Below are 18,816 nucleotides of genomic sequence, written 5' to 3' on the forward strand. Positions count from 1 at the left end.
ATATCGCAGAGCTAACCTCCGAGATCCCTTCATGTAGTCTCTGGTCCGCAAAGGAAGGATGTCATTTTTGAGTGCTGCCTTGCCAGGTGTGACCTCTGACCTGGGTGGCTGCCCGAGTGGCGATCCATGCCAACAAGCTGTAGCGCTCCGACACCGACAGCCCCCGTTCCGCCAGCGCTTGACTCCGGCCTCGCACAACAACCTAAGAGATCATGGCAGTGGTACAGGCACACACACAAAAAAACAAATATATACTAATTCATGTACAGGTACAGCTCCTTTTGTAAATTCAATGCAAGCGTGTTGTAGGCTGTGGGGCTACCTTGTCAGAAGCAGAAGCCATTGCAAAAAAAAAACATTGCTGTTCTGTACTTCTTTGCTAACATGCCTACACTCCCCAGCGTTCACCGGATTTCATGGACCAGCGTGGCAAAATGTGGTCAAGTAACTCCACACATCCCACAATGGATGGACAGGCCCTCATCCAGCAGTGGACTGACAATGGGCCGTACATGTTACACGCAAGCATATAAACGAAACCATTTTTTTTATTTTACAAGGTATGGCCCACTGAGTTATGTAGCTCTTTTTCAGAAGCGACCTAGCCACAAATGATAGTTTGTAGGTTATCACGTCTAAATTTATAGCAGAAAAATACTCTAAACGCATGTTTATAAATATTGATGGGAAAACCAGAGGACCCGGATAAAAATCTACGCAACCACGGGGAGAACATACAAACTCCAAATATACAGGCGTCAGGGTCGTGATCAAACCTGGGTATGCCAATCGAGGTAGTTAACATCCCACCTGGAGAATTTGTATTCATATATAGGGAATCATCATCACAATCCATGGGCAGATAGCGCGTAGGTGTCCTCTGCTCATTAAACAATTTGTTTCCACTTTACTCTGTCTTGTGCCAAAATGCTCAAGTGGTGCCACATCATTCTGGCATCAATCTCTTATGTCGTCAAGCCATGACAGCTTAACGAAGTGGCTTATCTGGGGATAGCTTTCTGAAATGTGCACTTTTCTTAATAGCTGTGTCTGTGTGCATGCTTTTAGTCTCGTACAAATGTCTGAACAAGGTTGCCCGCTCAAATCCTTGTTCGGGGCCCACTCAAATTTGACCAAGTTGAACAAATGGTTGCTCAAAACTTGCAAACACAAGCCCGAGCAAACTTCGTTTAAATTCACAAGCGCATTTTGGCCAAAAGGCTACCCAGTCAGCTTCCGTAACCGCCAATTAAACACTTCTGATAACAAAACGCATATTGGGTACAGATTTACACGGAGCGAGACCTGCCTTGGACTTGTTTGGCTGCTTTGCAGGATCCGTCTTCCCTTTCTCGGCCACCGCATCCTGTTCTGTGTGAGCCTCGCTCGCCCGAGTCTTTTCGCTCAGACGGCAGAAGAGCAGGGCCGCCTCCAAGTAGGCTTGTTTCATGATCCTAAGCCAGCAGTCACCAACCAAATTATTAAGAGGAGCCATTTTTTTGAATTCGGTAAAAAAACCTACAAATTTCAAGAGCCGTAATGCAATGTGAATGATGTCACGAAGCTGTCCTCAAAAAGCCGCATGCGGCTCCGGAGCCGTAGGTTGCCGACCCCTGCCCTAAGCGACAAATGATCCCATGCGTTATTGACTTCACCGAAGATTGTCCAAAAGCAGTATCAGTATCAGCAGCAACGTCATGACGATGATCATAAGTAACGTAATCCGCATTGGCGTTCTAATCGTGATTAGCAGAAACAATGAGAGAGCTCCGTGAGCGACAAATACGGCGGCGAGGGTGCCCCACCACAGCTGGTGCGAGGCGCCTTGGCTGACGTCCACGGACTTGAGCAGCGTGCGCACGGCGGTCCGTGGGTCGCAGTGACCTCCCAGCGCGATCCTGCACTCCACGTTGCCTGACAGGCGGCAGCACGCGCACGCACAGGCTCACACCGCCACCAGATCTGCGCAGTGACCTCCCTGTGTGACCCTGCACTCCACGTTGCCTGCACGCGCGCGCCCAGGCTAACAACCGCCACCATATCTGCGCAGCCCGAGCAATGCCTTGAGCATTCTGCCAGTGCGGGTGAGTGAAACGTAGCCATGGGAACACGGCACTGCGTGTGCAAGTCTGACGAGCGACGGAGCTGCGCTCACCTCTGTTAATAGGCTGAGCCAAAGGAAAATCTACATTCCTATCCACAGGATGTGTACATATGTCAACATATGCTGATACGTAAGTGTTTGTGTACGTCTGTATGCTTAGGTTACAACTCCTCCATGTGCTGTAAACACTGAAGTGAAACGCCAAAGGGACGATGCCTTATTTGGCAATGCGAGAGAGGGCAAAACAAAATCGTAGCTTTGTGCTGAATTGGAAGAGGCAGGGCAATAGCAACCCACACTCGCTAACTCTTCACTTGCTCTACCACGAATAACACTCGCCAATGAGACACGAGCCCTAAGATGAACCATTATACTAACAAGACTGGTCAACTATACTCTAACGCAAAGCTTCATCTAATACGAACAATACTAAGCAACCAGACCCTCGCACTATACTTCAATTAATCCTCATACAACACTAGCCAACCAATCCTAGATGTACCCCAAGTACTGACGTTACTAGCCAACTCACTGGGTCATTTCATAACCCCAACAAACTAGCCTATCCCACCTAGCCCGACCCGCAACCTTCACCATACTAGCCCACAAAAACGTAGTCTTCGCCCTGTACCAAGCTAGCCAACCAGACCTGAGCACTTGCTTCAATCTACGTTGGGCTTTCCTATGGCTTTGTTTTTGTTGTCCTGCCGGTGAAATGTAAAATGTATATACGTCCATCTTAGTCTTGTTCTCGAACCCTAGACCCAGCCCAACCTCGAGCACTTCTCAGGTGTCCCTTCTCACTCTCGCTTCACTTAAAGTTAGCGACGTGGTTTGAGAGGCAGCGTGTTGGCCACTTCTTGCAGAAGTTCACGATTCGAACCCCGTCTAATTAAGCAGGTGTAGCAACCAAAATGTGTGCTGTCTGCTTCTCAGCGGACCTTAGAGAGCCTGTGTCATTCTTACAAAAAATAGTAGGCCATGTGTGCCAACGTCATCATCTAAAAATAAAAAAATTTCTCCAAAATTATTTCATAGGGTAAAAAAAAAACACATTACAACATTGTATGTACGTTGAACTTCTTTTGCACCAGTACGTAGCTAACCTTGCTAATCGGAAGTTTGGGGGATGGACAACATTGCCCAATTCTGGCAGGCCATACCCGTCTATGATAGCCTTGCACAATATAAGAACGGCGAGGACACCGAATTCGATGGTTACGAAGCGCTACGACTGGCTAGGTTCGCCAGGCCACCTCTCTGGAGCAGGATCTCGGCGGCGAGGTCGCGATCCTGCGTGGAGGCCGAGTGGCAGAGACGCAGCGCAGAGTCGAGCGTGTGGAGCGCGCGGAGCCACTCGGAGCCATCCCCTCCCTGCGGAGCGAGCGCCTGGCTCGATTCCACGGCCTGGAAGCAGCCTGAGCACAAAGACAAACATCCCCACCCCAACGTCACGTATAGACTGTTGGAACAAGTGCTTATAAACGCCCTGCACGGCGTTCTATGGGGTGGTTGCCAGCATGACGCCAAAACCACCGCTGAATCTCTCGAAAGGTGTTGCTTGCCTGGGTAAACGTTTCAAACTTTCACTTTAAAACCACGCAGTTATTCAGACGCACGCTTGTAAATCACACCGAGAGGCATGAACAGGTACGCATTCGTCAGGGAAAAAATGGCAACTAGAGGCATCGTATTCACCGTTAAGGAAAAAGTAAATGTCCTTGGTCAGGACATGTAAAACTAGAAGAGATGATGGCCGATGGGTGAGATTGGTGCAGGAATGACAGCCACAGGAAACAATATGCCCGAGAGAAAGTATGCATGTATGTTGAACTTCTTTCGCACCGTACGTAGCCAACCATATTAATCGGAGGTGCGCGGGAAGGACACCAACTAAACACGCAAGCAGTTGTATAATAATGAGTTTTCAATCGAGATTTAAAAATGCATAGCTCCAGTGGCTTGCTAATATTACCACGATATGCAGGAGTAAGATGACTGCAACATGTTAGGACCTGAGAGATGGTGATGTTATAGGGGAGGCCTTCATTCAACAGTGGATAGACCGTGGCTCAGGATGATGATCGACATACAATATCTCTTTTGGCAAATTATCAGACATATGTATGGATGAATGTGCAAAACCTCTAAATAACTCTGGAAAAACTTACCTATCCTTAGCTTAATCTTGGCCAGCATATTGACGTGTGGTAGATAGGAGTTACTGATGTCCCCAACAAAGCCGAGTTCTCTTACCTGCAATGCAGACACACAAACACACGCACAGTGATAAGAGACAGAGATCTCCCTCTTCAGCCTTAGTGAGGCCCTCATAAGGTTTTTCTGGAACACTTTTCCTTCTGATATCAGGAAGCTACTGGAGCTATGCACTTTTAAATCTAGATTGAAAACTAATTTCTTTAGAACTGCTTTTTGTGTTTAGTTTGTTGTCCTTCCACCACACCTCTGATGAGCACGGTTGGCTACGTACAGTGTGAAAGAAGTTCAACATACAGTACATACATACGTTGTAAACGGGTGGTTTTGTCTGCACACACATCCCCAGTTTCCTTGGCCTACCCATGCATGTTGGGGACCAAGCCCACTTACCGAGTCTACGGAGGGGAGGCTTAAGCTACATTCAGAAACCAATGGACACTGATTCAGTACATCGTGGCCAGGAATCATGTCCAGGTAGCTATGACCACAGTGCATTAACCGCCCCTACTGGACATATGTAAAAAAGAGCCTTGTAGATAATCGGATTTCTCCAATCTAAATTAAGATTCTGATTCAATATTGCGCTTATCTGCCAACCCCCATCAAGTATATACGTAATTGGACAACATTTTTAACTGTATATTTATGTGACTTGCCGGGCACCACGGTGGCTGGATGTTAACTACATCGCCTGGTTTACAGGAGGTTGTGGGTTCGATCCCGACCCTAGCGCCTGTATATCTGAAGTTTGCGTGTTCTCCCCGTGGTCATGTGGATTTTTCTCCGGGTCCTCCGGTTTTTCCCTCCACAATTATAAGCAACATGCGTTTACAGTATTCGGCTGCAATAAATGTACATGTGATGAGCTTTCATTTGTGGCCAGGTCGCCTCTGAAGAAGAGCTATACGGCTCAGTGGGCCTTACCGAATAATATAAAAACAGTTTAGCTTTAGGTGGTGCAGTGCCTAACACACTGCGCTGTGAACCTGGCAACCCAAGTTTGATTTGGCAGAGAGAGGCACTGTAAATGGTCCTGGCACCCTCCCTACCCTCCTCCCCAAGCGTCACCGATCAAGACAGTGAAATGTGACAGCCCCCGCGACCAATATGGCCTTCATCCAGCAGTGAATCTTCAAAAATGTATAAATGATTCTACTTATATTAGTATTATTAGCGGTACCTCCACTCACTTACCTGACTTAAGACAATCTGCTCAGCCTTTAGGCAGAGGCTCAGGCTCTCTGCCATGAAAGGCAATGATCCCCCGTCAGGAGCGCTGAGCTTTGGGAGGTCGTTGTCATCCTTTTCCACTGCGTGGTCTTGCTGCCGGAGTTCCGTCTCGGGGCCCTCGTCAACCGCACATGCAAGGTCCGCTAAGCGTGCGGTAACCTCGGCCAGAAGCAAGTGGGCCCTCTGGGAGAGCATTTCAGCAGGTCGATCCAGCAGCTCCAGGATGGCCTACACGCATTCAGCAAAATAAATACAAAGTTGGCAACCTGGCTTAATTAATCAGCAGATTTGGTAACTATCAGCGTCATCGGTGTAATCAGCATACTTGCGAGAGCAGCAGTCGCCTAAGAGCAGTCATGTACACGTGCAGGTTCAGGTTCTATCTAGCAATGTGCACTGATTGAAAACGTTCCTCTTCAGGCGCAATGGTCTATGCCGCTTTTAATGATCAAGTTCAACACTTGAGACCAATGTTCCGATCCACCAGTTATAACGTATGATCACCTGCAGTGTACTTCTGATGCCTGCGATGGGACGGCATTCATGGAAGTCGAGCAGGGCAGAGAGGGACATGAACTCTGCCTGTGTCTCGACATCTCCGCACGCCTCACTCTCAGCGAGGCCCTCCTTGCAAAACCTCCGGGCGTCGGCATCACCAAGCCCTGCGCGGGAAACACGAAGCATCGTCGTGGGCATCGTAACGGTTTTTTCCCCTCCACATTTAGAAACATGCAATAAGATTGTTTAGATTATTTTGCTGGCTATAATGTCCAAATGATGAGCCTGTTGAGCTATCATTTGTGGCCAGGTGGTTTCTGAAAAATAAGTTAATACTTCAGTGGGTTTTGACTGGTAGGATGGGGATGGTTTTCTACTTTGCACTCCTATAATGTTTTTGTAATGTTTATTGTTGTAACGTGCTAATCTGCCCCCTACTGGACATCTGTGAAAAGAGCTTGATAGCTCATCGGATTCCTCCAGTATAAATAAATATTCAGATTCTGCTTCTGATAAGCGACTATCCATGCTCACATGGGCTTCACAAGAAGGAATGAAAGCACTAACAGAACTCCTAATGTCAACCAGAATTGGGATAATCCAACTATTTAAGTAATCTATAACTCCATCGATAATTTTTGGTTTGATTGCTTAATTAATTGTGGCGCTGTGGTGGCGAGATGTTATCTCCCTCGCCTGGTATGCAGGAGGTCATGGGTTCACATCCCGACCATGATGCCTGCTGTATATTTGGAGTTTGCATATTCTCCTCACAGGTCGCATAGATTTTTCTCTGGGTCCTCCGGTTTTCCCACTATATTTAGAAACATGCGTTGAGATTACTTGTCTGCGATAAATTTCCACATGATAAGCTAATAGCTCAGTGGGCTATACCTGATAAAATACAATAAATAAAAATAGCAATTGAAAAACAGATAGTTTATGAAAAGGCCTTATCTCTGTTCCCACAGTGGCGCAGGGCAGGAGGTGATAGGCATCATTGGATACATTTCGCTGTGCTAGGGCTGCATGGGCTGTCCTGCCCTTGGGAGGCAGGAAGTGGAACCAGAAATTCGTTTTTAAAAGACACCTGAGCAGTTTACCACAAAAAAAGTAATCGATTACAACTCTTAGTCGATCAATCAACTTGATGGAGTAATTTTTCAAACTCTAATGTCAACATGTTTATGCTTTGTTTCATATTCTGAACTGGTTTGAAGTATTTTTTTATATATAGGATATGCTTTTTAACCCAGCTCTCACTTGCAAAAAATTTTAAAGGCAATTTAATCTGAAGGAGCTCTCACCGTCATCGGCTATTATCTTGACACTGCTGTGTGAAACCCTCCCCCAAGGGACTGCCCTCCCTTACGGTGCTGTGATGCAACAACTCATTGAGCACCCGCACGTGCGATGACGTCCACGTTGCACGTCATCTTGTCTGTATTTTTACCCCTTTGGCTGCCACTCCGTTGTTAGTGTCGACCGCTGCCCATCGTCCTTTCTAGCAACGTGTCCTGCTCAAGCCCACGTATCTTGAATCCACGTGTTCCTCTTTCTCTCTCGGAGTGTGTAATTCCAAGCATGTACCCCCCCCATTACGACAATAATTTTGACGATTAATATGCTGTTGCTGCTGATGAAATTCTGCAGATGTTTACCACTGCTGACGATGAGGATGACTATGCTGCTGATGAATATCCTGCTGCTCATGATCCAATAAGCACGGTGGGCTACGTAGAGTGCGAAAGAAGTTCAACATACGTACATACTGACGATAATAGAAATCCACAACAACAATGATGATAATTGCTGGGATGATGAAGACGATGAGAGCGTGATACAATCACCTGCAGCAGGGTCTGGCTGCCACTGTGTGAGCGCTGTTGCCACCATCAGTCGACACTCAAGCCAGAGCCGCAGATCCAGGCGTCCACGCGCCTCCACGTCCCGCTCCTGGTCCCTGAGCCTCCAGCCTCCGACCTCAATCGCTGTCTCCGCTCCCAGCGCCCGCGCCTCCTGCAACAGCTTCATGGCAGAGATGGCCCTGGCTGCACTGCAAACATAAAACAAAGGCATTGGAGTGATTGTGGTTATTGGGCACGTAACGATGCACCAGCGAGACTCTAAATCAGCAGGGAGGATGAGATGTTATGCACCCCAGGAATGGGGATGGTGAGGTTTGATGTTGGGAACACAGGAGTGTGAATCTAACCGGTGACCTCCGGATTGCAAGTCCAGTGGTCCTAAACCATTAAAGCCACGGCGGCATCTCAGCATCAACACAATAACTATGGAAAAGCTGAAATGTTAAACTTCCATCGATCAGACCTGACGGGTGCCCAGTGTCTCTCCAGGGCTACGCGTGCTGCCTCCAGGTGAACAAGCACCGCCTCCTCCAGCTGAGAGGGCCGCAGTGAGCGCCGATCGCCGATCCCGTGCCGCGCAGCGACGAGGGCCCGGTCCACGGACCCCAGCACCGCCTCGGCCTCCAGCAGCAAGATGCCCTGCACACCGGTGGGTGGAGGCCATTGCGTGTGATCGTACGCTTCATTCCAGAAATGCTTCTGCTTCATCCTCTGGGTGTTTTTTCCCCTCTGAAGTTTAACCCTTTCCCGTTTCCGACGACGTACGTCTACGTCATACGGGAAAGAAATCGGAAGAAAAACGAAAGTAAAATAACTTTATCGGTGACGAGGCTCCCACAAGGCCACGTCGTATCGAGAGAAAATGAGGATCACCATGGTACGTGAGTGTGTGTGCACCGTGCATATCTGCGATCCACACAGAGTGAAAAGGACACCCCTAACCTTGACGACCTCTGGGGTCAGCTGATCCTTGTGGGCCACCAGCTGCCACACGAGCTCCTCATCCCTCGCGGCGGAGCCTCTGGACGACGGCCGCGTGCGAGCGCTCAGCTGGGACGAGGAGTCACTGGAGAGGTCACTCTCGCTGCCTGCGCAAAGGGAGGGGGGTTTCAGTCCATAATTAGGATCACTGGCCAGGGGACGGCAACCTGTGGCTTCGGAGACACTTGCGGCTCTTTAAGGGCTGCTTCATGACTCGATTCACGTGAATTGCGGCTCTTGAAATATTGAGGGTTTTTTTTTTACCAAATTCGAAAACAATGGCTCTTGTTATTTAAAACCAAACTATTTTATCTTACCAGGTAAGGCCCACTGAGCTGTGTAGCTCTTTTTCAGAAGCGACCTGGCCACAAATGGTAGCTCAACTTAGTGGCTTATTAGATTGAAATTTATAGCAGTCGAATACTCTAACCGCGTGTTTATAAATGTGGAGGGAAAACCGGAGGAACCCAGAGAAAATTCCATGCGACCACAGGAAGAACAGCCGGTGGATTTCTCTTCGTCTATTTCACTCAAGCAGTCAAACATTTAGTCCACTTTTAAATGTCGGATTGAGAGGCGTACATTTCCCCACTGCCAGCTGCCCACACCATGCCCACCCCCTCCACTACTATTATCAGGTCAGCCATCAAAGAACTTGATAAATCTCTTTATATATACACATATATATAGCCAATTACCATTCTTTGGTCTCACTCAATGAACTACAATCTCTAATAACCTGAGTAAAAATTATGTTAGTCTGTTAATATTGTCTCGACATAGTCACGCTTTGGCCTTTCGTTGGTAGTCATCGTCAAACTTTATGATTTTCATCGACTCCTAGTCATCATTGACTAAAATTAAAAAGAACACTGTTCACCAATATTTCCATCACTCATTTCATTCACAAAATGAACACGAGAGGCTGCTGTGGTGCAGTGGTTAGCACACACTGTGCTATGAATCCAGTGACCCGAGTTCGATTCCCAGCAACAGTTAACATGAGTGGCGAGTGATAATTGAACCGGTCTTGGGCCATCCCTTCAACAACTCGCACTTAACAGTGTGGTAAAGTATGGTCAAACAACGGCCATGACTGACACGGCGTAGGGAATCCTTCATCCGGCAGTGGAATCACAAGTGGCTGTAACAGGACACGCACTTTTAGTGCACGTGCGTGAGAGCCCAAACACAAGGGGTGGCTTTATTGATGAGGCTGCGCACGTTGGCAGCGATCTTCAACGCGTCTACAGAGGCTTTGGCCACGGCTTCCTCAACGCGCCGCCGGCGATCCTGCCTGCTCCTGCAACGTGCATTCGAACAAAGACGGTCACCACATTGCGCGCTTTCAGATGCGCTTCTGCGGCCGTCTGGAATGCTCTTCTTTCCAATATTAGGAAGCCGCCGGAGCTATGCACTTCTAAATCTTGATTGAAATCTTATTTCTTGAGAACTGCTTTTAGTGAGTGTTTAGTTTGTTGTCCTTCCCCCGCACCTCCGATTAGCACGGTTGTCTATTTACGGTGTGAAAGAAGTTCAATATACATACAGAATGCTGCTTCTTACAAAAACCTTCCTGATTACTGACGTCTTCCCTGTGTTGTACGCAGGCTGCTTATCCCACTTGACATGCCACGGCAGCTCCTTTGGTAGACACACACACATTCTACCTGTCTCTCGGGGCGGAGTGAAGAGGCCGTAGAGGGCGGCGCGGGGTGGGGGCAGCCCTCCAAGGGCCGCCGCAAGACGGACGAGCAGGCGGGCCCTCGTCAGGGACACGCGGTAGCACAGGCGGGGCCCAAGGGCGCTCTCGAGCGCCGGAGACAAGGGCTGAGTCAGCAGCAGCTCCACCGCCTGCGTTCACGCGCGGTGCGTTCATGGGCAGTGTTTCAAAGTGATTTGGAAAAGGTCTCGGTACGCACAGAGTAAATATACTAAACAATATTCGAGTTCAGTGGTTCCCAACCTTTGACTTGTCGTCTACTCCTGTACCAGCCCTAGCTATTATCCTCGTACCCCTACCCGCTTCTACACTACTTAAAGTAATACAATAATGTGCATGCATTTTTACATTTACACATAATTAACTAAATCAATGGAAGGCTGAATCGTCCAAACGGACGGGGTTTGTCGAATTTCGTACGACAGATAAGCGCATGGCTTTAGAATTGCGAGTACACACACATACACGCAAAGCAGCACTGCTTAGTAACCACGCGTGTCCATACCTAACGTCACACCGCCAATGAGTGAACTGTTTTACGAAACCCCTAGCGGTGTCACATGTACCCCCAGGGGCGTAGCCTCTCACACATTCGGATCCGCTGTTCTAGTCCATTTAATGTTCCGCGTTATACACTATAAGACATATCAATGTGTACGTCATAGGCCTACATAACGGCATTTAAGTTAATTTACGTGTATAATCAACAGTGCTCCTGAATACATCTGTGTGGAGCTTTAAGTGTTGCCACCTTGTCTGTACGGATTTTTTTTCCTGTGTACTTCAGCTTCCTCCCACAAGCCAAATACTTAGTCGCAGAATTAGCCAACATTCCAACACAGGACTCATAAAACATACCCTAGACACCAATTGAGGCATTCCTGGATAAACAAAGTGCATCACTATTATACCCCCTCCCCATTCAAAGTTAGATGGTGTTATATCCTTTATGATTTATTAGACGGTCCAAACAACACCATAAATTACTCTCCCAGTCCATGTATGTGATCTTGATTTCACAATTGAAATGTTTTCAAGGCCATTACTAATACACATTTCTGAGTGGCAGACATACCTGAAGATTTCCATCTGTTAAGATTGCCTTCGAGGTATCCAGCTGCATGCTTGCCTAAACACAGAAACGTACATGATCACAACACTATACTTTATTACCAACGCTGACACTACCCCAATATACTGAGACTTAATGTGTCCAGGTGGCTCAGGAATTAATGGCACTGTTGTATTTGAATCCAGTTGAGTAAATTCCAGTGCGGAGTATTAAAATATCGGTTCGACTGCCAAATAGAATTGTTTTTGTATGGCTGCATATGTAGGAAGTTGCGGCCCTGATTGTGAACATAAAAACGGTGGGCTGATCTCTAACTCTGGGCTACAGTTCTTTATGGGAAAAGATGCCGATAGCACACGTGATAAAAATGGGGAAAATCTTTTTAAATATATCATCGGACCTCCTTTGCCAGTACCAAAATATGAGAATAGGTTTTCCCCTTTTTCTGGCAACAAAACAGGTGTTAAGATGTTAAAGCACCCAACTGAAACCTTTTCCAAGGAATCATGTCTCCATTAACCACAGTACTTGTGGTCAGAATGCAACAAAACACGTACTCTGATAACATATGAATTGTCTTGGAAACTGATTGGTCCACACTAGAGACAGCTTTCTTAATCTCAAAACGGTATTAGACCAGGCTTGTAAACAAGGTGCAATATGTATTAGTTATGCTCAGTGCTTACGAACAAAGCGGAATGCTTTACACATTTAATCCAACTGATACGAAACAAGAACTGAGTTCCTACAGCTAAGCTCAGGGCGAACTGTGAAGGGAGCTCAGGCAGCTGGTTGGGCTCACCACCACCACCACTGCCGCCGCAGCCACCGGCTTGCTGTCGATCGCCTTGAAGCCGGGGAAAACGGGCAGGGGCAACTTCTCCCCCAGGAGGACGGTGCACATCTCGCGGGACGCGTCTCCAAACAGCGCCAAGTCCGTCAGCACGTTCACCTATCACGGCAATGCCAAAGACAAAGATCCCCCATATAGCCTGAACAGATTGCTAGGGCAAGTGCTGTTAGCGAGCACCTATGAAGGCTGGCACGACTAATGAGGAGGTGGGTGGCCAACCTCACGCCCGGCCGCCTTTGTCTCCCTAGTGATGATATTTTACACACCACACCAGGTACTCATTTGACTGCTCTCCATGGCGACGCCACGCATCCACAATCAGGTCCAACTCCGATACATTGCACCGCTTTATGTTATATTCAATGCTCATTAATAATTCGTAATAATAACCTCGGCTGGAGCACGGTGGTTAGTGTTCTGTATGATGAGCCTGGTTACAAGCGGTTAGATTTCCATCGATGGCTATAACCCTCTTCACCAACCCACATTGACCAGCATGTTGAAGCGTGGTCAATAAATCCTGACAATCGACATGGTGTGGGGAGGCATTAATCCAGCAGCGAATTGAAAGGGGCTGTGATTTATCATTTTATTTTATTTCAGTGGGTGGCAACAGTGGTGATAGAGCCCACGACCGTCAGAAAGGCTGCGAGTTAAAATCACAGGTTGAGAATCAATTCTATAACCTTGGCCTTACCTTGAGGAGCCTGCCCTCCACACTCCGCTGCACGTCCCGGCAGATGGAGCACACGAGGTGTTGATAAAGGGCCAGCAGTGGAAGGACCTGGTTTAAAAAATCACACACGCACACACACAGGCAAGGCTTGTTGATGATCATTGCCCTCACAGTAAATTCTTGCACACAAGTCTTAGTGGTTACAAATAAGGCTGCTTCCTTTCACGTTATGCGTGATGGCTAAGTGCTCATCTCCATTGGTTAGTTCTGAGCCAGAGGGAGGACATGTGCAGTCCTAAGGTACCACCATCTTCTAATGAAGTACCCTGCTTCCTAACAGTCAATGTCCTGTCTCTAACTTGCATTTGCTCTCTGATCCGCGTATTTTTCTCTCTTCCTGTCTCTCAAGAGAAATGTCAAGCGCACACATCATCTCCAGTCAGTATGATGCCACCTCCAACTTACGCAATTCTCTAACCCCACGTTTTCCTCTTTCCGTCTCTCCGATGCGCTTAATCAGTCAAACGTTCGCCAAGCGGCGTCGAATAAATGACGTCTCTCTGGACCGGAGCGTTGTCCGTCTCTCCAACGGAGCCGCCGGTCGGGGTCGGTGTTGTTGTACGGAGCTCACCGGCAGCAGGAGGCCGGCACGGTGCAGGTGCCGCGCCAGGAAGCTCAGGCAGCTCACGATGGTCCCCACGTCGAGGCTTCCGCCGCCCGGCGTGGGCGACGGCGTCAGCGGCTCGACCCCGGGTACCGGCGAACCTTGACCGCCATCAACCTCGTAGCGAGCGTAGTCCACGTCCGCCTTCGGGTGCGGGAGAGATGCGCGAAAGATGGCCTGGGGGCAGGTTCCACAGCAAGGTCAAGGGGTCACATTGCGGAGAACGTTATTCGTACCAGCACACCTCACCATCACCTTTTTCCTTCTGCTATACCTTGCAGCGGTTGTGCAGGCAATACCCCAAACTCTACGAATGAGGACCATAGCCCCAAAATGTCTGTTAGAAATATATATTTTATTCACTTTTTGGTCAGTGTATTTTGCTTAATGTTCAGTCCCACAGTTGGTCTACCACCACCATCTGGCTTCAGGATCTTCCCCTTGTTGCACAGCCGATACTGTTGACGAAGGAGCACTCTTACAAGCGGACTTTAGAGCCTTGACCAGGCTACACAGTTGACACCTGACCTCTCACGTCCGGTCGGCAGGAATTTATATACTTTCGCAATTTGTACTTATTTTATTTTTGTGATTTGCTTACGTTTCTTATACATTGCACTCCTATCGTTTTTTGTATTGTTTGTTGTTGTAACTTTCTGAGCGACTCCTACTGGAAATCTGTTGAAAAGAGCTTTATAGCTCATCAGATTTCTCCAGGATAACTAAAGATAAGATTCTGATTCTCGTCACACGAGTAAGTGAATGCTCCAGCAACAGGCACACCCGGTTAGGAACAGGCACACCCGGCATGGCCTGAAATTAATATTTCAGGCCATGCCGGGTGTGCCAACTATACAATAGAACTCACTGTGGATTTACACAGCGATGGAATGCAACAACACTTCAAGACAGTGTACAGAAGCAGTGAGAGTTCACTTCAGGAGAAATAATCATCATTTCGTTCGTAATCAGTTGTCACGGTCTTGTACCTTAAACAGCATCGATGCAAGTACACTGCACCGTATCCTCACGGCAAAGTCTGCCGTTAGGATGAACCTGTAGGAGAGGAAATAATAAGCACGATAACTAATTATTCCACAAAAGCGAAACATCCCAATGCGGGTCAGTGCTGCATTTGGATGTTTGGCCGAGTCCTGTGTTAAACAACGAGGGCTACTCAAGTGGAAGGTGACTGGAATATCCAGACAAACACGGTGTAAATATGTATGTGGGCTGAACTTAATTTGCACCGTACGTAACCAACCGTGCTAATCGGAGGTGCGGATACATACGGAGGAATAACTGTCAAAAGGTCTGCGTGGACAGGATAGATCCTGGCCACAGTATATACAGGCATGGATTAGAGGATTTTAGTTTCATCGAATTGCTAAAATATTTCGTTTTATTCATCATTATCATCAACGTACTGTTATTGATATATTAAAATGTTACTACAATTACGCTTTTAACTCGAGAACCAAAAGTACTACAATAATGAGGTGCTTCGTACACATGACGCATTGGATAGATGGCACCAAAGGTAGTCACAAACATAACAAGGAAGAACAATCATGCTTGTGAGTGCATTATGTAATATGTGCCAACACGTGTTTAGCTTCAGAAGTATTTAGTTCAGGGAAAAATCTATTTGCTTACTGGCAAATAATTTTATTAATGCTGGTTTTGCGTCACCTAAGTTGTGGGTAACTTTTTTTTATCGATTTGAACAGTTTTCTCTACACTAATTGCTGAATAACTTTACATATTGTCCATATTGGATCATCTTTACGGGAGTTACTGTGCCTCGCTTGTTACAGGCAGGCAGTGAGACACTGACGCATTAATAATGCTTCAAACCTTCAGAGTTAAAGTGGCACGAGAAACTTTGAGTAAACAAAGTCGAGGGGGTGGGGGAGGGGTGGAGGTCAGGGGGAGCAGGGCGCTGAGAGGTGACATCCGAGTCGTGACGGTCTCTCACTGCGCGATCTTTGAGGCGAGCACTGCCGCTAGCAGACACCCGCGTACGCCGCCCAGACGGAGAAGCGCAGAGCTGGCGTCGCCCGAAGCCTCCTTCCCGGCCGCCCGTGCCACGGCGTCGCTCCAGCTCCCGAGACAATCGCTGATACCCAGCGACGCATCGAGAGCCTGAGACCAGCAAGTGAATGCAGCCCTAGTACAGAATCAACAACAGCATCATTATTATTATAATAATAAACATTATCATTAGTGGCGTTAGTATCTTCATCATCAATGTTGTCATCATCAGCAGTTGTATCACAATCATCTACAACACCAACTTCAGCAACATAATCATCATCATTATTATCATTATTATCATTATGATCGTCATCACCAGCAGCAGCTATAGTAGGATCATCATTATTGTGAATATCATCATGATCATTAGAGACAGCAGCAGCAACATCATCGTCAGCTACAACATTAATATCATAATCATCTCTGTCAGAGGTGCGGCACTGGGAGCAGTAGCCGTTACCACCACTGGAACCCGCATCGTCATCCACAGCAGTATGTTCATCATGATCATCATAGCCGTACGAGAAAACTTTTAAAATATATACCTAAACAATCATCGATACTACAACCATCACCAAAATCATCATCACTATCATCGCCATGATCAATAACTATTATGTTTCCTGCGGGTCACAACTGTATGCGTTTAGATTACTAGGCTGCTATAATTACATTTTTAAAAACTATTATTTACCTGCTAAAGTTACATTGTGAATAAAACAATATTTTTCTCGCATATAATTATCAGAAATTTCAGAAGTTTATTTCCCGTGTAAATTCCATTGAACTAAGCCGCTCTTCTTCAAAGGCGACTCGGCCATTAGCTGGTATTTGGACACGATATTTGTAATTAAGGAGCCTATTGAGAGACGCTATGACCAAATCACCGGGCATACGTCAGGCCGGATAACGGTAAAATGAGTAATCACAATGCACACCAGGCTGTCATAGGCAGCTACATGGTGGGCATCAAAGGGCATTGCGGCAAAATCCACTGTTGTACTGTACCATCTTTGCTCCCCACTTTCACAAACCTCCACTGACCACCGTGGAGAAGTATGGTCAAATAAGCCCCACAAACCACACAGTGTGGGGAAGCCCTCGTCCTGCAGTAGATTCATAAGGAGCTGTACATGTACAGCAATATACCTGTGACTGACTTAGGGGTACGAATGTTTGACCGATGATATGCAGTGTGCTAGTAACTCTGGGAGCTTGTCACGTGTGGAGGGGAGCTGTGGGAGCCATGTGGTACCTGGTGTTGCCAGAGTGGTAGTGCAGATTCCCCAGCTCATGCAGCGCATGCGCTCTCAACCTCTGCTGCTTGTCCGACTCAAGTAGCTCTGCAAATGTGGCACAGGTTAAAATAAACACGCTGCCAAAGTCTGCGCAGCTCTAAGATGTCTGCCGTGTGTTTTTGGACATGAAGTCTGACAGTTCGTGAAGAAACTCCCAGCACGTAGAGCAAAACGTCGGACATCATGCCAAACAACACAGTGCACAACGCCAAAAACACTGCGGACAGCTGCCAAGCCAGTCTATCGAGGGAGCCTCTGATTGGTAATGGGATTTGACTTTGCGTATAAATGTTTGACCAGAAACATCCATGGGAACATGAAGCTGCATGTGTGAGGTGCATGATTCCGTGGCAATGGCCATGGCATGCGTCCTGAAAAACATTTATTTTCCCACAATTCCGATTGTGCTATCACCATCGTGAAAGACACCAAGTATGGCAATCTGATCTCTCGCAGAGCAGTGCGACCCTTCACGTCAGAGAGTGGCCCACAGAAGCGAATATCAGAGCTACCTCTGAAGATGCTTTCAAGTGACTTGGTCCACACGACAGAAGGCAGCACTTTCGCGCCTGCTCTGCTCTATGAGGGTAATGTTCGTCGCACAACAGGCACATTTAGAATTCTGAGAGCTTGGAATTTTGACGAACTATGTGCTGAGCCAAATTCAATATTATGCAGGAGGGATGGGGGGTTGGGGTGGGGTTTGTGCAACCATTCGTAATTGGGCTATTTCACTATTTTTACGATTAACATTTTACCAGGTGAGGCCCACTGAGCTATGTAGCTCTTTTTCAAAAGCGACATGGCTATCACAAATGAAAGCTCAACGAAGTGGCTTATCGCGTGGAAATTTATAGCAGCAGTGAAATACTCAAAATGCTTGTTTGTAAATGTCGAGGGAAAAACCGGAGGATGCGGAGGAAAATCCATACGATCACTGGGAGAATATGCAAACTCCGAATGTACAGGTGTCAGGGTCGGCATCGAACCCACGACCTCCTGCATACAAGGCGAGGGAGTCAACATCTCACCACGGCGGCACCCCCTAAAACTATGAGCTCATTACAACCCACTACCAGAATTTATCTTGATGTGGCTGCTGGATAAACGCAGCTCCCTTGGTACGGGCAGTGAGGGCTCACCCACGGTTTTGGTGTAGGCGGAAATCACGATGTTGATTTGCGCCCGCGGAAGGGGAGGCCACTCCACGTCTTCGGCCGAGGAGAAGTCTCGACTCGCCAAGTCGGGCGGGCTGGGGTCGTGGCTATGCGTAGCTGGAAGCCGGAATGCCACCGTGAGGCCCGACGCTCGCACGGATGTCCTACCCTCACCTCGCCGGTCTGCCACCGCTCCTCCTGCACCCGAGAGGGCAGTGTGACGTGTGTGTATGTGTGTGTCACACCGGCATTCTGAGACACAACAAGTCACCCGGAATGCGCCCGATATTGTTATATCGCGTAAAATTTTGGCAGCTCAGCTGGGATGAGCCTGCATAGCCCTTGGATGATCGATCACCATGAATAGCTGTGGGGCTAGGTGGTGGGCAACAGGGATAAATACATAAAACTCCATTGTACTGTACTTCTATGCTC

The 18,816-nt window shown here is 47.6% G+C and overlaps 1 protein-coding gene across 1 annotated transcript in view; it reads right to left on the reverse strand.

Moving 5' to 3' along the window:
* The window catches only part of CFAP54 (cilia and flagella associated protein 54), a 66,459-nt gene that overhangs the window by 7,581 nt on the left and 40,062 nt on the right, over nt 1-18,816 (reverse strand). The window contains 19 exon segments of the mRNA XM_061574402.1: nt 101-202; nt 1,310-1,454; nt 1,806-1,914; nt 3,361-3,522; nt 4,276-4,360; nt 5,519-5,782; nt 6,059-6,216; nt 7,903-8,108; nt 8,384-8,559; nt 8,863-9,008; nt 10,572-10,755; nt 11,700-11,753; nt 12,499-12,648; nt 13,247-13,333; nt 13,857-14,066; nt 14,879-14,945; nt 15,868-16,059; nt 17,182-17,269; nt 18,367-18,579. Coding sequence (XP_061430386.1) covers nt 101-202; nt 1,310-1,454; nt 1,806-1,914; nt 3,361-3,522; nt 4,276-4,360; nt 5,519-5,782; nt 6,059-6,216; nt 7,903-8,108; nt 8,384-8,559; nt 8,863-9,008; nt 10,572-10,755; nt 11,700-11,753; nt 12,499-12,648; nt 13,247-13,333; nt 13,857-14,066; nt 14,879-14,945; nt 15,868-16,059; nt 17,182-17,269; nt 18,367-18,579 — 2,798 coding nt within the window.

This window comes from Lethenteron reissneri, chromosome 55 (genome assembly GCF_015708825.2).
Source record: "Lethenteron reissneri isolate LAM-NWPU_2019-01 chromosome 55, ASM1570882v1, whole genome shotgun sequence".
NCBI classification, from domain to species: domain Eukaryota; kingdom Metazoa; phylum Chordata; class Hyperoartia; order Petromyzontiformes; family Petromyzontidae; genus Lethenteron; species Lethenteron reissneri.